Below are 20306 nucleotides of genomic sequence, written 5' to 3' on the forward strand. Positions count from 1 at the left end.
GTGGCTTTGTCAATACTTGAAGGTGTGAGACATCGAGTGTTTTTTTTTGGCCTGTTCTTCCTTCCACAGTTTGTAAAGAACAATAATTAGGTTTATCACTGTAATACAGTAAATGCTTCATACTCCTTTTCCAGATCTTCCTGTCTAGAGTTGGTCTGCTCCTCCTTGGCCTTCGTACCCTTTCATGACTGTGGAATGGGCTGGGTGTTGGATTGTTTTTTTTCCCCAAGCATCCATAGCATCCTTTACTTCTCCCTGACAGCCCTCAGCACAGTACTGCTTGGTTATGCATTTGTGTAAGAGCTTCTTTAAAGCCCATCTTCCCCGATCCCCCAGAGGCTGCGCGGTGGCAGAGCTGGGTTTCCCTTGTTCACAGCTGTGTCCCTGGCATGTACAGTCACGCCTGCTTCAGGGAGGTGCCGAATGGACACTGCTGAGTGAATCAGAATGGCCAGGGCTAGTGGGGACAGGTTGGAGCTCCTTTGCCTAAGAGGATGGAGAAAGTGACTCCCTGGCAGGAAGCTCCACAAAATCAGGGATCCTGCTGTCAGTTTGCTTTGTCCTCAAGTCTCAGCTCTGCCTCTCAGTATAACTTTGGGTGAGTTTCTTTTGGAGCCACCGTCTCCTGTCCTGTTAGTTGGAGGTGATAGAAGTACCTACCCGACAGAGCTAATGCAAGGGTTCAGTCAAATAACATGTGTAAAAGCACTTGGCACAAGGCCGAGCACATTGAAACAGCTCAACTAAGAGTTAGGTATTGTCATTTGGATCATTATTATCAAGAATCTGCTAGGTTGGCAGTTAGAGTGGTGCATTCAAGTTTCTCATCTTGTTCTCAGTCCCGTGTTAATTTTCTTTACAAATGGAAACGAAAAGATAGCAGTCTTGCTCAGCAATGGAGCCTTCCACACCTGTCCCTCCTTGTCTTGGTGGTGCCATGCTCTGAGACACACATCAAAGCCATTCTCTGGGTTGGGTGGCCTGGGAGGATTAGTCTTCCTTTGCTGCTCTGCTCTTCTGATTCCCCTCCCAGCTTCCTCCCACCTGGACTCCGTGTGTGGCCTTCCTGGAGAAGGGCAAATTCCAGTGACTCCCTGTCTGGGCAGAGGCATGGGTGCCTGCCCTTTTTGCCCTGTTCCCAGCCCTGCTGTGCTGGGTTTGGGGGTTGGGTCTGGGGGCAGGGATCCTGGGGAGGCAGGGCCAGGCGGCAGGACTACCGTGGGAGTGGCTGTTATCATCGTACCTGCTGCCCTGTTAGTCACCTCCCTAAAGAAGCTGGTCTTTAGCTTCTGGGACAGCTGATTTCCAGGGGATTATTTGTATTACACACTCTAATGCTTTTTAGTAGCACATTTTTAATTAAATGGAAAGTCCTCTTGGAAGCAAGGGAGCAGCAACTGCAGCAGGACTCAGCATGAGACACCAACTCCCGCCAGAGACCCACAAGTGAGGAGGGAGGGTGGCGGACTTTGGGGGAGCTCACCGAGCGTGCCTGGCTCAGTTAGGGTGGAAGGGAGGCAGGGGTCTGGCTATAGCTCCTTCCTTCTGTCCCCCACAGGCCTAGAGAAGTATAAGCTTATGTGCCCGAGTATAGGAGAGAATCATTTGAGGAGGAGGGGTTTTAGAAGTACCACCTGCCTTTGATCCCATTGGTAAATTGCAGAAATAGTGCTGGGGGAATTTTGGGGTGAGTAACCAGATCAGATCTAATAAGGTTGGCCATATGAAGCATAAACAATTGTCAGGCCCTGGTTCTAGTCCTGGCAGGCCTGAGTCCTCATTTGTCAAGTGAGGGAAAACCACAGGGCTCTAGTGACGGCTGAGTGGGCTGAGTGCCTGTATTTTACATTCGGCTGATCTTGCTTTGGTGGGAAGGGTATGTAGGAAAGTGCCTCAGCCCTGATGAAACGCTCTCTCACTGGAAACGGTAGTTGTCATTTGAGCTGATTGGGGCCGGACATGGAAGAGGCACTGTGATTTCTTTGTATCTAAGAACTTCACTGGTTGGTTTGGTGTCAGGCCATTCCTGAAGTGCTCTGCAAGGTGCTCCTGGAACTGCTGAGGGATGGAGTGAAGGTCAGACAGAAGAAGCCCTTTGGAACATAGGCTCCCCATCAAGAGAGTGCAGCTGAGGGAAGGGACAGGAGCAGCTAGGATGGTTGGCCAAAACAAAGTTGTGTTTGCATTAGAATGATGCTCAGGGGTTGGCGCTTGACCCCCGAGGTGGCTTTGTGGGCACAGGCTTGAAGAGGAGACCTCAGAAGACATTAGGTTGAGCTTTTGCCCACGAGCTCTGGAGGTGGGGAGTGGGAAAGGATTCTGCTCGCCAGCCTTTTCTTGCAGCCTTTACTGCAGCTCCATGCAGTAGCCTCTCGGAGCCGTCTTTGATGCTGTTGTAGGCACATTCGTGAGTGGTTTCTCTCCTGGCTCCATTGCTTTGTTGCCTGGGTGTGTGGGCTACTCCACATGTCTCATAGGAAACAGTGATACGGACCAGTCTTTGGAGTCAGAAAGAGCTGGGTTCACATTTGGACCCACTACATCTTTGGCCTTTGGCAAGATACTGTATGTCCCTGAGCGTCCAGTGTCCTCATCTGTGGAATGGGAGTAGTACTTATCTCGGGGTGGTCATCAGGACTAATAAACTCCTTGAAGGCCAGTACCATGTGCTTCCTAAATCCAGCCATCTACCACGGGGTCCAGCACACAGTAGTCACTCAAGAAATGCTTGTAGCATAAGTAATGTACGGAAAGAGCCTAACGCAAGGCCTGGCACGTAGTGAGCGCTTAATAAATGGTTATTGTTGTCGTCGCCTGAATCTGTGTGTTGCCTCCTGCGCTCACCCTCCGTCATCCTGCCTCCACGCGCCTCCCTGCTGGGCTCTGCCTTTCCCACTTCTTCCCCTCCCTCTAATTCTTCTGTTCCCATTTACTCCAGGCTCTCAGGCTCTCCCATCTTGTCATTCTCTGTCGCCCTGCAGTCTGTGTCCCTCGGTGCTGCTCGCTTTGCGTTGCACCCTCACATGTCACATCCCAGGAGTACCTTCTCTGGGACCAGCCCCTCTGGGAAGAAGGTTCTTGCTTTTCTCCGTCCCGTCTTACTTCTTAGCCACAAAGCTTCTGTCTCTCGCCTACATTGTAGGCAGTCTGAGGTGGCGACCAGAGCGCTGGACCTGGGGTCTGGTCGTCTCTGCTTTGTGGCTGTGTTGCCTTGGACTGGGGCTGCTGGGCCTCTGCCCATTCTCAGGAGAGAGCCTGTGGGGCTGACAGGACGGGGCAGGGCTGGGGTGGCCAAGGAGGAGAGGAGTAGGATTTCCAGGTTTTCTCTCTGTTAATCTCTGTCCCCATCTCCTCTCTTGCAGTACGCCTCCATGACAGTATTTCTGAAGAAGGGTTTCACTACCTCGTGTTTGACCTGTAAGTGCCGCTTTCTGAGGGTGTGGGGGCCTTTCCCTCCAGCCGGCTCAAGAGGAAGGCTTGGAAAAAAGGCCTAAACTGGGTCTTCAGCCTCTGCCGAGGGTCCCCTTCCTTTGCCCACGGAGAGGGGTTTGATTTTGAACTTCCTCTGGTAATGGGCAGGTTGCCGAGGGTCTCCTTGCTCACTCAGTATCTCCCCCGGGCTCTGAACCCCGGGATGGCATTGCTCTTGCATTTCTGTTCAGCAGCACACCTTGTGCAGATACTTTTTTCTTGTTTCTTGGTGTGTTGTCCTTAGTGGAGAAATGGAACATAGGTCTTTGCATGACCTTAAAAATTCTGGGAAATTGAAGGTACCTTTTATTAGTCAAAAACTAGGCTCCCATTGGTCTCTCCTCCACTTTGGTTTTGGTTTAATTTCTTAAAAGTGGCTCTTCACCTCCTAGAAATGCCTCTTTGGTATTTTCCGGGTTGGGTCTCTGTGTCTTTGGTCTCATTATTCTTCAACTTCAGTGGTAGGTCTGTCATTCTTGGGCAGCTGTATCTTCATATTCATATTGGTCTCAAGTAAAGCTATGACTGTTTGAGTAGGTGATTATTTTCTCGTAGATGCCTGTATATTCATCTTTACCAGAGTAGTAGCTAATCCGTAGGTTACAGAAACAGAAACGTGCAGGGGGAAGGGAGGACCCATGTTGTCCCAAGGAGAAGCTCCATGTCATTGAAGGATTGGCGTGCTCTGGGCTCTCAGACAAAATGCATGTAGAGCTGACACTTCTCTAAAGCTGTTGTACAGTGTGACCTGTTACCTGTTGGATGCTGGGGTTGGACACCTGACCTGCCTCCTCTGACCCTCTTTGTTGGTTGCAGTGTTACCGGTGGGGAGCTGTTTGAAGACATTGTGGCCAGAGAATACTACAGTGAAGCTGATGCCAGGTGAGATGAGGGCCCTGGGGGCCAGGCATCCTGCCTATTTGAATCGTCTTTGGGGGAGATCAGAAGAGCTCTTATCTGGACAAGGATTCTGTAGAGCTGGACTCAGGCTACATTCCGTGGGTATTGTTAGGAGTTAATAATTCAGCACTCCCAGATCAGTTTTTTTGCAAAGCTGTTACATATCTCCTTTATGCTGTCACACCAGAAATACCTTTTCTTTGCACCACCGCCTACTCACAAGGGCCCAAGGACCCTCCCTATCCCTGCTTCTTTCTTTTGACAAATCCTACTGCATATGAGGCATCCTGGGCATGATCCAGAGATGGAGAAAACATGGTTTGTGTCCCAAAGGAGTATAAATGTCTGGGTTAATATTCCAACCAGGGAACCTTCCTGGGAGATTTCAGCCTGAATCACCTTGTGTCTTGACCACCATCACCAGCCCCCATGTGGGGCTCCGCAGGCTAGAGGACCATTCCTCCACCATACCCTTCAGCCCCCAGCCCTCCAGGAAGCCCTGGCAGCTCCTTCGTGTGACACAGCAGAATTCCTCCCTCACCACAGCTCTGGGGCGCTTGTTTGGCCTGCCTTTCCTTCCTCGGCTCCTCCCCCGCCCTGAGTTTTCTCTCCGTTGATGTCCTTACAACCTGATTTTGATCATCCTGCCTGCAGCTTCTCAGGCATATGTGGCAGCTCTGGCTGCCTCTGGAGGGTGGGGGAGCACAGCTTCCTCACAGATTTCTCAACCCTGAGAGGCCAATGTTTGCTGATCAACCTCAGATGCTTCAGCCTCAGGAAAAATTCTCAAGTGGGAGATGAATTCCAGTGCCAGCAGGGGAGGACCAGGCTCTGGGCGGGAGGAGGCAGTGATAGCTCAGGGAGCCTGGCGGGGAGGAGGGGGAGCCGGGGCGGGTGACTGTACCAGTGGGCTTGGCCTGGCTCTGCTGGGACAGTTCGCACTTTTGCCATTTTTGGCCAGAAGGCTCTCCCTGCTAGCTTGGCTCTGTTCTAATTATATATTTCTGTGGAGACTCGCCTCTTCAGCTCAGTCTTAAAGTCTCTTTGGCCTACTCTCGGGCTGTGTCCTATAGGGAGGCCTGAGCCTCAGCCTCCAGGAGCCCAGCAAGACCCTTTGGCTCTTGTGGAAGCCCCAGCATCAGATTTTAAAGGAAGGTCACCAGCTCAGCACACACTTGGTAGTACCTGCTCCATTCTCTAGGCCAGGGTTCCTCAGCCTCAGCGCTACTGACATTTGGGCCAGATAATTTTTTGTCGTTAGGGCCCCTCCTGTGCATTGTAGGTTTAGAAGCATCTACCTGCTAGATGCCAGTAGCAGTGTCCCTCTCAGTTGTGACAACCAGCAATGTCTCCAGGCATTGCCAGATGTCCTCTGGGGGCCATAATCATCCCCCAGTTTTCACCAGTGCTCTAGACTGCCACCAGGAGTTTGACTGCAAGTGTGGCAGGATGGTTTGGAAGGTGGATTCACGAATCATCAGCTGAATGTGACTCTAGGTTAGTTTGTCTTTTTCTATGAAAAATCATGATCCAGAAATGCTCCTCAGGTGCCTGTTTGGAACCCTCTTTAGTACCTTGTTTCTTGATGGTGCCTATATACTTGTTTTATCTCCCCTACTAGATGATAAACTTCAGGGCAGGTACTGGGTCATCTTTACAGCTGGTGTGGTACCAAGCACAATGCCTATAGGTGCTTGATAAATGTTTAAATGAAAGAATGAGTGTACCCACCCCCAAAACGACTTAGGCTAATAACTTGGACTATCCTTCCTGAGTTGCTACTACAAGCCTCTTCTCCAAGAACAGAGTTACCATAGGGGGGAAGAGAAACAAGGATGGAGTTAGATGGTCTCTCTTTCTCAGGAGTCTTGAGATGTCCCCCAGTTTCTTGGAAACAAATTGAATATGTTGGGCCTTTACAGTGTAAGGAGGCATGGTGGACCCTGTTCTAGTCTGCCCTCTGCCATTATCTAGCAGGAGAGCCTGGACAAACCACTTAATCTGCTTGGGCCTCAGTTTCCTCTTCTATAAAGTATGTTGAACAGATGATGTCTGAAGTCCAAGGTTCTAGCTCCTCATTGAGTGATTCTCTGTGAATCCCTGACCCAGAGATAAGTGCTTTTGTCCACAGCGTGTGGTCATGGATGGTTTAACCCTGAACTGACCTTTCTTCTGCTTTTGCAGCCACTGTATACATCAGATTCTGGAGAGTGTTAACCACATCCACCAGCATGACATTGTCCACCGGGACCTGAAGGTACTGCCCAGGTTCCCCCTTTGCCTCTTGCTTGTGAAGCACTGGCGCCACCTGGTGCCATATGGTAGTACTGCGAGGCCCAAACTAGGCTCCCTCTGGGCTGCGGGGTGGGTGCCTCACGAGGTTCTCTGTCTTCCTTATACAGCCTGAGAACCTCCTGCTGGCGAGTAAATGCAAGGGTGCCGCAGTCAAGCTGGCTGATTTTGGCCTAGCCATCGAAGTACAGGGAGAGCAACAGGCTTGGTTTGGTAAGAGTGACCCTGTCTTCCTGGAATGCAGCCCCCGCCCTTCCTCCTCTTCCTGATCTGCCTTCCTCTTTCATAACTAGAAGCCAGACCCTTAATGGCCCTGGGCTCCTCAGGGACTGGAGGAGGGGAGGGTGCAGAACTCCCCCTGGCCCCCCATGACTCAATACAGTGAGACTTGCTGCTGTCAGCACTGTGTTCTTGCTGCCTCTGGGGAGGATGGGAATTCCTGGTAGACACATGGACTTGCCCTCTGATTTAGATTCCGGGCACTACAAGAAGCCCAGCCCGTCATCTCTTGCTGCCCGTGTGCTGAGAGCTTATGTAGCAAAAGCAACAGGAGTAAGAAGGGACTTGGGGGAAATTGCTAATGTGGATTTAATGAAAGAGAAAGTGGGTTCAGTGTGCCTCCGCTGTCTCTTCCACTACAGGTTTTGCTGGCACCCCAGGTTACTTGTCCCCTGAGGTCTTGAGGAAAGATCCCTATGGAAAACCTGTGGATATCTGGGCCTGCGGTAAGCCCATTCCACACACTCAGCTTTTTGGTGTTAAGGGCCCTCGACTTCCAGCGATGGCAAGAAAGAGGCATTGCTCTTCCTTGTGGGTCTCACAGGCGTCTGGTCTATGTGAACTCACGGTGTTTGCTCTAGTGTCCCTGGGACGGCTGTTCCCATCACACCCTTCTCCCCAAGTATTTCCTAGATGATGTTGCATCCTCCTTGAAGAGGGGTTTGCCCATGCCTTAGCGGGTGGGTTGTGCCTAAAGAAATCCCGGACGCAGCTTGGTGACGTGGGGAGTGAAGCATAGTGGCACAGCATTATTGGCTGCCATTCACTTCTCCTTCGGGTATGGCCTTGACTTTCTGGGTGGTTCTGAGCCCTGTGTGGCTTTTCTTGGTTCCTCAGCAAAGCAGGTGACTGACCCCAGTGACCTGTGTCCTGTCTTGTAGGGGTCATCCTGTATATCCTCCTGGTGGGCTACCCTCCCTTCTGGGATGAGGATCAACACAAGCTGTATCAGCAGATCAAGGCTGGAGCCTATGATGTAAGGACCTGGTTGTTCCTGCCCCTCAGGTGCTGACCAGGGGAAGGGGCATGTTGAGTGGGTCACGGGGTACAGGGAGTGTCAGGGACTTTGAGGACCCAGGGATGGGCATACAGGCCTCAATTCTTGGCACCGCCTGTCCCAGGGAGCAGCTTTTTTGCACAGCCATTTTGGGTAGCTGTAAAGTCACGGAGTCCACTGAAGCCCTTTGGTCTCTTATTTGCAAAGAATGGTGTGGCTGTGTGGTGTGCTGCATGCCATAGGGATGAGAAGTCTGGTGGCTCTCCCACTGCAGTGGGGCCTTTGGCACAGCGCTGAACAACTCCTCCGAGTAGAGAGATGGAGTTGAACCAGAAGATGTCAGAGTCCCCCGGTCTAATATTCTGGCATTCTAACCATGATTGTTCTGTTTTCCTTTCCCGGTCTTTAAGTTGACCCTGATCCTGGGATACCCCAGGGCTTTCCCACACCCTGCTGGGCAGCTTTCGGTAACACAGAGTACCCTAATTATAGGGGGTATGAGGCTCACAAATTTCATATCCCTCCTTCTCCTGTTCCCACTCCTTAGTTCCCATCACCAGAGTGGGACACGGTGACTCCTGAAGCCAAGAACTTGATCAACCAGATGCTGACCATAAACCCCGCAAAGCGTATCACAGCTGACCAGGCTCTCAAGCATCCATGGGTCTGTGTAAGTGTCTTCCACTGAGATCAAGGAGATCAGGGATGTCAGCTTTCAGTGTGCCCATAGCACTGTCTTTACCCTCCTTCTTATGAATAGAGAATAATCATTTTGGACCCTGAGCTAAGACCCAGCAGAGGGGAGGGGGCACTGGGTGGGGCCCAGGGGCAGCAAATGTCACCAGAAGGAGTTGGGGAGGCGATTGGGACTAACTGGCCTCTGTCTCTCCCCCACTCACTTGTCAGGTGTGGTTTAGCTTTGACCTTGAATGAGGGCTTAGGTTGACACTTGCAGACTCTAGTTGATGAGAGAAAGCAGCTGGCAGAACTCAAAGTGAATTGCCATGCCTGGAGTGCATATTCAGATCTCAACTCTTAGACAACTCTAATGGAAATGTGACCAAGACCCAGGAAATAAACAGAAGGGGCCTCTGAGCAATGAAAAAGAGCCTCCTGAAGTTCAGTCATAAATCTCGCCCTAGGAGAAGCCCCCGGGGCTATCATTGTGAGTCAGCATATTCTGTTCTCATGTATAGTTGTATCAGGCTGAAATATCTTTTTTCAAACAAGAGGGTCTGCCTCTTGTTAGGCCTCCTGACAGCCACGATGCATTTATGTATCTGTTCTTTCCCACGTTTACTGAATGCCTCTTTGATGCTGGTCCCTGTGTGGGTGCCGTAGATACAAAGATGAATAAGGCATGGTGCCTTCCCTCACACATCTCAAAGATTATCTGGGGAGACAGGCAGGCAACCACTCTGCAATGTGACCAGTACATAAAAGAAGCTGATGAGTATGGAGGAGCTCCTGCTGTCTCTGGCAGGCAGTGGGGTTGCTAAAGGCATGGAGGAGGTGGGCTCTGTCCTGGTTCTTGGCAGATGACTGGGAGTTCCCCAGGATGATAACCTGCAGACAGAGGTTAACAAGGGCCAAGGTGAGAGGCCATGGGGAAATTGTGGCGAGTTTAAGGATTATTAAGTAGTTTGGTTGTAGATGAATTTAGGACTACAGGAATACAAGAGACTGAAGCCAAAAAGATTCCAGGACCTACAGGTTTCTGCCTAAGGAGTCTGGATTTTACTCTGAAAGCACAGGGAACCATTTAAGGGTTTTAAAGAGGGAATGAAGTGTGCAGTTAATGAAGAAAGATCACTTTGGAAGCTGTGTAGAAAATGGAATTGAAGAGGAAAGAGGCAGGGGCAGAGAGCTCAGGAAGCTGTCGTAACTGTCTAAGCAAGTCCAGATGAGGTCTCGGCTAAGGGTAATGATAGGAGAGTGGGCGGTATGGCAAGGAGTGGACACATTTGAGAGATGTTTGGGACATAGAATAAAAAGGATTTAGTGACCAGCTGGATTTGGGAAGTGAAGGAGAGAGTGGGATCTATGAGGACTGCTAGGTTTTGAGTTGGTAACTGAGTGGAGGGTTGTACCATTCACTGACCCAGAGGAAACCCAGAGGAGGAACCTGTTTGTGAGAAAAGATGATGATTTTAGTTTCATACATGTTAAGTGTGGTGTTTGAGGACCTCCGGCTGGAGACATCCAGTGGGTAGTTAGAAATATGGAAAAGAAGTTAAAAATTGGAAATATAGGTTGTAGTCATTTGGGTAGTGTTGGGGCTGTAGAAATAGATGGGATTGTTTCTATGCTGATTGAATTCCTTTTTTTGTTTTTTTGGGGTTTTTTTTTTTTTTTTTTTTTTTGGCTGTGTTGGGTCTTTGTTGCTTTGCACGGGCTTTCTCTAGTTGCGGTGAACGGGGGCTACTCTTCGTTGCGGTGCGCGGGCTTCTCATCGCAGTGGCCTCTCTTGTTGTGGAGCACAGGCTCTAGGCGCGCAGGCTCAGTAGTTGCAGCACACGGGCTCTAGAGCACAGGCTCAGTAGTTGTGGCGCACTGGCTTAGTTGCTCCACAGCATGTGGGATCTTCCCGGAGCAGGGCTCGAACCCATGTCCCCTGCATTGGCAGGCGGATTCTTAACCACTGTGCCACCAGGGAAGCCCCTGATTGAATTCTTACTGTGGGCTGTTGTAAGAGAAGAGATGGCTTCCAGCATTTAGCGCCAGGGAGAGTTGGAGGAGCCGGCAAAGGAGACTGAGAATGAGAATTTCCATGGGAGAAAGAGGATCAGGAGATCCTAAGAAACAGGAGGTCTCAGGAAGGGAGGTTCTGTATTCAGATTCTTCAGAGAGTCCATGATAAAGACAGAAGAGAGCCTGTTGGCTCTGACCAGTTAGAAGCATTGTTTCATTATTTCACTGCTAGAGGCAGTGGAGGGAGAGAGACTGAAGCCTCTTTACAGTGAGGTGAGGAGGGAATGAGGGTGAAGAGAGAAAGACATGGAAGATGGATGAGTCAGGGGAGGTTTTAAAATCTTGCGCTTGACTGTATTGTGTAGACAGCAGAGAAGAATATAATCCAGAATAAGGGGTTAAAAATATTGGCTAATTGAGGAACCAATGTTTGGATAGCACAACGAGAGAGGGACTCCTGAGCCCAGGTCAAGGGGTCAGCACATGAGGGATGATGCTTCTGAGACCTGGGATTAGGTTGCAGGGGTGTGAAAATCAGCTGTGGTTGGAAGGCTGAAGTTGAAGGAGTTCTTGCTTGATGATCTCTCATTTCACTTTGTGGAGAAGTTTACACTTTAGAGGAGGAGGTGAAATACGAAATCTGGGGAAGGTAGATAAGGTTGGGAGAGTTGCTTCGGGAACTAAGAAAGGGAGCGACCAGAGGGGAAGGAAGGCAGGGTGGCCCTGTGGGGGTGTGGGCACCAGGCTGCATGTTGTAGGATGTATTTTTCTAGCAGGCTGGCCAAGGTAACAAAAGCAGAGTGAGGGGATGAGCCACTTAAAATGGGTACTCAAAAACTGCGGAAATATTATGTTCTGGGGTCAGGTTTGTGGACCCCACCCTCCATCCTCCTATATATCTCAGCAGACCCTGAGAACATCTCTGTATTAGGATATGTAATCCCTGATGCTTGTATTGCTGACCGTGTGTCATCAGGGAAATATAAATCATGTTCAGAGGACTCTGTTTAAGGAGGAAGTTAGCAGTAATACATTGAAGAAAAATTCCCATCCAAAACGGTGAAAAGAATTAATGCTTCAAGGTAAAGATCCATAGCTTCTCAGATCACGGCTTCATTTAAGACCTTGTTGGTGGGTGGGATGGTTGTTGAGAGGAACTCTTAGAAGGAATGAATGTTCTCTCTGGAGAGCAGGAACCCTTTCTGTTCTCTCTGCCCAGAATCTGGAGCGCAGTAGGTGCTCACTAAATAGTTGCTGAAGGAATAACTGCATGAGGATCACAACACACAAAATACTCTCCCGTTCCATAGCCTCCGTCTCCTAAGGAAGATTAGAATGCTCTCTTGGGCACCTTCATCCAGCAATTACCAGTGGTGTTTTCATGTCCAGATTATTGTCCTTACATAACCTTGATTTTGGGGTAGTGCTTTTATTGTAAAAGCATTTTCACATCTATGACCTCATCTTATCTTCAGAGCAACTCTGGGGCGGCTGAGCACATGGCCACCGGTGCTGGGACTATGGTGAGGGGCCTAGGATCCGGTGGGGGGCTCACAGGCCTGTCTATTTGGCTTCCAGCAACGGTCCACAGTGGCATCTATGATGCATCGTCAAGAGACCGTGGAGTGCCTACGCAAGTTCAATGCCCGGAGAAAACTGAAGGTGAGTCTTGCCTTCCAGGCTGGGCTGCCAGCATTCCTGAAATCCTACCTTTCAGCAGTGCGCCCCCTGCCCCATCACAGAAGGAAGCTCCCCTCCTGGCTGGAGCTGAGCTATGAAGGTTGTACTCATTGGGAGCCCCTAGCCAGCAGCTGCCCCTCTGCCTGAGAACAGACTGTGCTTTTCTAGAGCCTGATGGAATTCACAGGACCCTCTTCTTTCCCCAGGGCGCCATCCTCACGACCATGCTTGTCTCCAGGAACTTTTCAGGTATGTTTTCAGCTGTGCACTTTAACTCTGCGAGGTGAGTGGGTCGGAATGGGCTATTGCCATATATCATGCCATCCTGACACTGGGTGTCTCAGGCAACACCTTGACTAAGACGATGAAGATCCTGTTTGGAGGGGCTGCTGCAGCTGAGTTTTGTAACCTGAAATTCTGGGGGGGCTTTACTTGACTTCAGGTTTATGAACTGTATTCTCTAGAACCTCCCAAGGAGTAGTCTGCCCAGTCTTCCATTTACCGTGTCCCTGGGGATTCTTATTTAATTCTCTGAAGACTCTCAGCACTTTAAGATTTTAGCCAGTCTCAAGGGCATTGGAGGATGTGCTGGGAAAAAGAAGGAGATGAGATGTAGTGAATCTTCCCAGATGTCGCCATTAATTGGCTGACTGGGGCGATCACTCCATCGTTGTGTCCAAGTGGAGATGACTAATAGAAATTATTCCAGATGTTTAAACCTTTTACAGGGACTGTGCTTAAAATATTCTCTTTTATATCAACCGTAAGAGTGAAGAAATAGAGACCAGCAGGATGGAGGGAAAGGAATTTGCTTAATGTTGCGTGAGGAATTGGGACCAGTAATTTGTAAATCACACTTGACATTTCGTTTTAAGATGCAAGACATTCCACCTTCCCCCTCCCCCCCACCCACATCATTGTTTGCCCTCAGTTGGGAAGCACAGTGGCTTTTCTGTGAGGAAAAGATTAATGACGGGACTTAAGAAAGGCTTCTTCCCAGCTTGCCTTTTCCCCTGATCTTCCCTCCCCCTAACCCCCAGCCCCACTGTTTTGGTTCAAGACCCCCTTCTCATTCTCATAACCAGACTCCCTCCTTTGCTTTCCTTCTACACAGTCATGGGGGTGGCGGGGGGAGGCTCAGGTGGGCAGCTACCTGGGCAGAGATTGCTCCCTTGAGCTTGAGTCCACAGGCTTGGCTGGACTGGTTCCCGGTAACCTCCAGCCCTGGCTCTGGGGCTTCATGAGCTCTATCCTGAGTGAGAGCCACAGGGCCCTGGAAGGTCGGGACTGGAGAGTAATCTGGGAGAGTGTCCCCCTCAGGCCCATCCCCTGTGACCCTAGTTGGGGCTCGATCTTGTGTTCTGGATTCACCTCACAAATGGGGACAGGAGGGCACAGTGGGCCACCTCCTGCAGAGGTGGAGCTTTTGTCCCACATCAGGCCTCTGGTCCTCTCATTACTTGCACCTTCTACTTTCTGGGTTTAAGAAAGCCTTTCTAGAGGACGCTCAAGGGCAGATATGTGCCGACCCTAGAATGGGGTGATCTCTTCTCTCTCTGAGTGGAAGAGATGTGAAACAGGCTGCTAGGAAATCAATAGCATGTGCCCCATCCCGTGGCCTCTGGCCTCTGCATCAGCCTCTCCCCGTCCATTTCATGAAATTGGTGTCCTGGTTTCAGGAACTCAGTCCCTCTGTTACAACACAGCATCTTCACTGATCCCTAAAGAGCCTCCTGTCCTTGCTGCCCAGACTTTGTCTGGCCGTGGCACTCAATTTGCCCTGGCGCAGGAGGCAAAAAAACAAACAAACAAGAATGCTGCAAGCATTCCAGGACGACCTCTTCTGCCCTGACTCTGGGACAGGTGAAGACAGAGCCAGTCTCTAGAAAATTCTTTAGGAAGAGGTGTCTAGAAGTATAATCAAGAAGGAAGGGCACTCGTGTGCTTCTTTAGGAACAAGTGAGGCTGTTTTCTGAGTTGATCCCAAATAGAAGGTTCAGCTTATCCCTGGATTCTAGCAGGTTGACTAATGGTGGAATCGGGGCTTCTAGAGTGTATTGCTTAAGCGGCCTTTGTTTACTTTCTGGGCGCTCATTTTTGGGGCACCTACACCTTTGGAACTCTGAAATGCAGCCTCTCCTGGCCACCTGTCTTGAAGAGGGAAAGTGACCGGTGTCTCTGAGGAGTTGGGGGCTGTGGAACATCAGTGAACTGCCTGCACAAGGGCCACAGACCCTCCCTGGGCCCCGAGTGCCAGTGTCTCTACTGTTTGGAATGCGGCCGGAGGAAAGGGCTGCCCTTTGAAAATGTCCTCCTTTAGGTCCCTTGGGGAGGAAGGTTTGCAGATGAGGCTCAGTTTCCTGACAGCCTTAAGCTAGGGCTGGGCTGCCTAGGAAGGGACACCACCCCTTGCCAAGTCAGGCTTTGACCTGCAGACCCTCACCTGAGGTGGTGATGGGACAGGTGGAGCCACGGGATCCCTCACCCCTGTCCGAGCCCGGTTCTCTCAGGTTCCTAGACTGCTGCAGGGCTGGCTGCACCTGCTCACCAGCCTGCCCCCAGCACCTCTGCTCCCCCAGCTCGGCCAGCTTGGCCACGCCGCCCGGACCCTGCCGTGCACAGCGGCAGCGGGTTCCTGCGCCTCGCGCTGGGGCATGCTCGCTGCTGACTGGCCCCCGTGGCTTTGCGGCAGCTCTGTGCACTCAGAGACTGTATCCCCTCAGTTGGCAGGCAGAGCTCCGCCCCCGCCTCGCCTGCCGCGAGCGCCGCCGGCCTGGCCGGGCAAGGTACGTGGCATGAGTCCTCCCCGACCGCCTGCCTCGGCTCCCTGCCACCCCACCAGGAGGGCCAGCATGCCAGGCCCGCTCACCAGGGAGGCGAGTCCCATGCTTGCGGGCTGAGATGGGCATGCCGGACGGACCACCTAACTTGGCATCTGCGAGCGCATCGGTGTTACGGAGCCCCCTAACCGGCCGTGCATGCTGGGCGCTTGCCAACTCTCAGGAGGCAATAGCCTGGGACGTGGAGCTGGGCAGCAGGAGGCTTTCCTCCCGACGCCACCCGCCCGAGAGCCTGGCCTGCCTGTGAGGGCTGCGGCCAAGGTGGCCCGAGACAGCCCTGGCATGGCCCGGAGCTGAGCTGCCCTCGGCAGAAGACTAGGCTTCAGCGGCACTGGTGGGCGGCCCCGAATGGGAAGCCACGCCCCCTCACAATTGTAAAGTCTGGCATTTGCCGGCCCCCCGGGTCTGAAATAGGGTAGAGTACAGAAGTTGTGCAGACAGCCGCTCCTGAGTTTGGATCCTAGCCCTGCCACACCCTGAGCAAGTCACATCAGCTCTCCCAACCTTAGTTTCCTCATCTCTCCAATGAGGCTAAGAAATAACGGGGTGACGATTAAGATCATGTATGTCTAAGGCCCTCAACCCTGCCTGTATGAGAAAACTTGTTAAGGAAAGAAATCCTGATGCTGAGACCCCACCCCAGACAAATAAAATCAGAATCCCTAGGGCATGGGATAGGCATAAGCATTTTTCTCTAACTCCCAAGTGATTCTAATGGGCTGTCGGAGTAGTTTGACTTATGTAAAGCACTTAACACCGTAGGTGGTCAGGCATAGTAGTAAACACATTTAAAAAATAAGTGTCAAATCACCCCAGCATAAACTGGAGATAGGACCAAAGGCCATTTTTGGAGGTCAGAATTCTTGTGATGCAAGGACCCTTATTCTCACTGGAGACCCAGCTTGGGTAGGAAAGGCCACCTGAAGGGAAGAATGGCAGCAATAGTGACAGTAGTTAACACTTGCTGAGCTCTTGCTATGTGCCAGGCACTCTGCTTAGTGCTTTTCATGCTATTATCCCATTTTATAGATAAAGAAACTGAGGTTCGGAGAGGTTAAGTAACTCACACAGCTAGCAAGCAGTAGAACCAAGATGCAAACCCATCAAAGTCTAGGTGGATCAGTTAGTTGGACTGATTCAATCTCCCTGGAATCTCCCATCCACTGTCTGCTACTTTCCTGTGACTTTTGTGGCCAACAGGCATCACCAGCCTTCTTATGTGGAGCTCATCAGCCTTGAGCATCACTCTGTGCCTGGCTAGAATCTGTTTAATACCTCAGTATTCTGCCCAGTCCTTTCTGCTCAGTGGGTCTAGAGAGTAGACTGAGGAAAGGGTGGCAGTGAGGACCTGCCCAGTCAAGGCTTCAACCCCTGGCAAAACCCTCCTGTAGGTGGTCCTAGTCTCTGTGTCTGTGTCTGTCTGTCCTCACGACTGGTCTTCTTCATGAACTGTGACACTCTTGTTTCTTGAGAACACTCAGGAGATGTCTTGCATCCTTGCAGCTTGGCTGTCCTGAGAATCTCCATGGCATCTAGGGACGGAGCCTTCACCTTTCACCCTGGCACTCTGCTTCCAGGCCTAGGTGGAAGCTGTTGAAGGCAGAGTTCCCAATGGCCCAGGCAGCCCCAGTACTAAATGTGGTTTCTCCTCCTAAATGTGGAGTGTCCGTTTCTGCTGAGCCCTCTTCCATGGCAGAGGAGATCCTGGGGTGCCACCCTGTGGGTCTGACGCTGCTTGAGATGCCCTTCTTGCTTTGGGGCGTCAAGAAGGGCCTCTTCTAGGGGTTTCAGGAGACTCCTGGCCCCCTTGTCAAACACATCAGTCTCTTGCGGATCTAGCTGCCAGACTTCAGGATGGGAAGAGGGTACAATACAGCAGACTTGATTTTTCTCTTTGTTTTCACAGCTGCCAAAAGCCTATTGAACAAGAAGTCGGACGGCGGTGTCAAGGTAGGTGTCTCCACTCCTCCAGCCCAAGGTCTGGCCTTTCTCTTCCAACAGTCACTCCCAAGGGACCCCTTGGCCCTTTGTTCCCCCTTTCCCCAAGAACCTTCCTATCCTTGCTTTTCTGCTTTAAACCAGAAACCTCTGTGCTCAGAACAGCAGGTTCCACTGGCCTGAGAGGGCAAGAGGGATACGTGTTTCACCTGACCCTAGCTTGATTGGAAAGACTCAGGGGAGGTGATCCAAACTATAGTTTACTAGAGCTGAATCCTGAACGTGACTTCCAGACACAGATTTCATCTCCAGGGCTTGACTCTCTGGGTTTTTTAGGTCACTGGTTAATCTTTTTTTTCTTTTTAAAGCACAAACTGATTTAATCAAATGAAAGCAAAGTTTGCCTGGTTGACTCAGGGTACAGGGCTTGGCACCTGAAGCCACTATCCTTTTGTTCTTTTTTCTTATCTCCAAAGCACTTCCAGAACCTAGCTCAGATACCATTGAGTGAAAGCGTCAAACTTTCTCGAGGCATAGGTGCCTTAGACACAGGCCAGGGACATGGTACATCACAGCTCGTTTTCATTTGGTGAGGGAACTTTTCCTGGGGGTGAGGGCAAGAGGAGGGACAGGGGTCCATAGGGACCAACAAGAAGCCTTAGTGGGGTTGGCTTCTTGGCCAAGGTAGAGGGGTCCTCACACAGCCAAAGTGTTCTTAGAGGCTTTGGGGGCAGAAAGGGCCCTGGGGCTGGGGCATTGGATAGGAGTTCATGCTATCTTGAAGCCTGCCAATTTACACCACAGAGAATTTCAAACCATTATTATGCAAACCTTTAAGTTCCAACAAAAGTTTAAATTAGACCTTTCCCCCAGGATCTTCTTTCCCCAGCTGAGATATACCTGTGTGCCCCTTTCCCTTACCCCATCCCTTCCTCTTTCTCTCATTGTCTGCATGCCTGCTTCCATGTACTTCTGCCCTAAGGAGGGGAGCTTGGGCTCCATGCACGCTTGCTGACATGGAGCTGGGGTTGACTGGCAGCCCCTCAGTTACAGGAGTATGAGCTTGATGGTGGAGCCAGGTTAGGAAAAGGTGGCTAGTTAAAGAGAGATTTTGCGTATATTTTTCAGAAGAAGCTAGAGTCAATCTTTACAAAGTATTTATTAAGTACCTGTCAGAGTCTCAGTGCTAAACACTCAGTTCTAGAGGCACACAAAAGGTATAAGAGGAGATGCAAGTTTCAGCCAACTTCAAGAATTGCAGGGTCAACTAAAAAGGAAAGTGAACACATCTGGGATCAGCTAAGCACTGAATGGTATATGGTACTGGACCCTACATGGGATGGTTCAGTCCAAGAAGCTTCTGGGGAAGAGACTTATTGGAGAAAGCTAAAAGGAGGTAGGAAGATTGGAACCAAGTCAGTGATTGCCTCTAGAGAATGGGATTGGAGGTGAAGGCAGGGTGGGGAGACACACCTTTTGTTTTTTTACTTTGTACACATGTGTTTTCTTTAAAATGAGAATGTATTTTCTGTAACTTAAAAACAACAAAAATTATTTTTGTGAGTTCTATTATACATATTGATGTTCTCTGCCCAACTGGAACATGGGGTATTTGGTAGAGGGATATAAAAAATACAGCTGGATTGGTCTGGTTGAGCAGAGGAATTGGAGGTTTGTGTGTTAGACCACAGAAAACACACCACCATAGACCACTGAGCAGGGAAGGTTAAGAGTGATGTTTTTGAAAGACTTGGCTAAGCGTGAATAGAAGAGGGTAGGAACGAGACACAGGTATCAACTGGGATGGATTGATTTATTTATTTATTTATTTATTTATTTATTTATTTATTTATTTTGTGGTACGCTGGCCTCTCACTGTTGTGGCCTCTCCCATTGCAGAGCACAGGCTCTGGACGCGCAGGCTCAGTGGCCATGGCTCACGGGCCCAGCCGCTCCGCGGCATGTGGGATCTTCCCAGACTGGGCCGTGTCCCCTGCATCGGCAGGCGGATTCTCAACCACTGCGCCACCAGGGAAGCCCAACTAGGATTTATTATAGTCTGGGTGTAGGGTGAAGAAAAGATGATGAGAAATAGCAAGGGTTAATATTCAGAATAACCACCAGAGGAGCATAGACCAACCACTTGGAATAGGTGCTGCCTGTAGGTCATTGGTCCAGCTGTACCCATGGGTGCTGGGCACTGATTAGACATTAGCTCTGATGAGAGGTGTGGCAAAGGAAGTTCCCATTAGATACGGGAGATTTAAAAAGGGTCCATCAAAGGTAATAGCAAAGTGTCTTGAATATTGAAAGCGATGGTGGTATCTTTGCTAGAAATGTGAGTAGTCGTGAAGGAATGTTTTGGTGGGAAGAGAAGTTTTGTTTTGACCACACTGAGATTGAGAGACAAGTGAAGATCGGAGCAGAGAGGTCTTCAGACGTGCTGGGAGATACCTGGTGTAGCCCAGGGAGGTGTGCAGAGGAAGACTCATGTTGAGTGAATCTCGTGTCCACTGAGGGACGTACGTGCCAGGCAGGCGCTGGAGGAGCAGAGAGACAAGCACCTGAGCCAGAACAGCAAATTTTCCTGAAGGAGATGGCCCAGGAACTGAGTTTGAAGGGCTAGTTGGATTTTGCCAAGTTAAGGAGGGGAGCGGAAAGGAGAGGACATTCCAGGCAAAGGGAATACACAAGTTTGAAACAGCACGATGATTCTGGGAACTCCATTAGCTTTTGTATGGCGGAAGCAGAGAGTGACTGCACAAAATAGGACCTGAAATAAAGCAGTGACAGCTGAGATGGTGAGAGGACGGGTCAAAGGTGTCACTAAGGAGTAGGTTTCTGGCAGAACTTTGTAGATACTGGCCTCAGGCACAGCCATGTAAGACTTGCCTAAGGAGGTAGTTAAAATACAAGGATTCCAGGGTCCAGCCTGGAATTCAGATTCAGGAAGCCTTGGGCGGAGGCAGAATCTGAATTTTAATAACATTCCCGTTCCTCCATATGAATCCAAAGCACACAAATGTTGAAGAGTCCAGGAAAGGCAGAATTTCAGGGTTATCTGTTATTAAGGAGCTGGAAGAAGAGGACTTAGCAAAGGAGATGTAGGAAGAGGTGGAGGAAGAATGGAGGTGTGCAACAATCCCAGCCCTTACAGGAGTGCTGAGAACGATACAGGCTAGGCAAACAGAACCGGTAGTTAAATTGCTTTAGATGAG

General features: G+C 50.4%; 1 protein-coding gene across 46 annotated transcripts in view; it reads left to right on the forward strand.

The window, feature by feature from the left end:
- The window catches only part of CAMK2G (calcium/calmodulin dependent protein kinase II gamma), a 53968-nt gene that overhangs the window by 16614 nt on the left and 17048 nt on the right, over positions 1 to 20306 (forward strand). For 26 of the 46 annotated variants that reach the window (XM_059052172.2, XM_059052174.2, XM_059052166.2 and 23 more), the window contains exons 4-14: positions 3363 to 3417; positions 4288 to 4353; positions 6556 to 6628; positions 6774 to 6876; positions 7305 to 7388; positions 7824 to 7918; positions 8487 to 8609; positions 12209 to 12292; positions 12517 to 12559; positions 15034 to 15096; positions 17057 to 17100. In XM_059052172.2, the coding sequence (XP_058908155.1) occupies positions 3363 to 3417; positions 4288 to 4353; positions 6556 to 6628; positions 6774 to 6876; positions 7305 to 7388; positions 7824 to 7918; positions 8487 to 8609; positions 12209 to 12292; positions 12517 to 12559; positions 15034 to 15096; positions 17057 to 17100 (833 nt within the window). The remainder of the gene's footprint in view (positions 1 to 3362; positions 3418 to 4287; positions 4354 to 6555; positions 6629 to 6773; positions 6877 to 7304; positions 7389 to 7823; positions 7919 to 8486; positions 8610 to 12208; positions 12293 to 12516; positions 12560 to 15033; positions 15097 to 17056; positions 17101 to 20306) is intronic. The other 20 variants (XM_059052168.2, XM_067025352.1, XM_059052178.2 and 17 more) reach the window with 1 other exon arrangement.

This window comes from Kogia breviceps, chromosome 2, assembly GCF_026419965.1.
Source record: "Kogia breviceps isolate mKogBre1 chromosome 2, mKogBre1 haplotype 1, whole genome shotgun sequence".
Lineage (NCBI taxonomy): Eukaryota > Metazoa > Chordata > Mammalia > Artiodactyla > Physeteridae > Kogia > Kogia breviceps.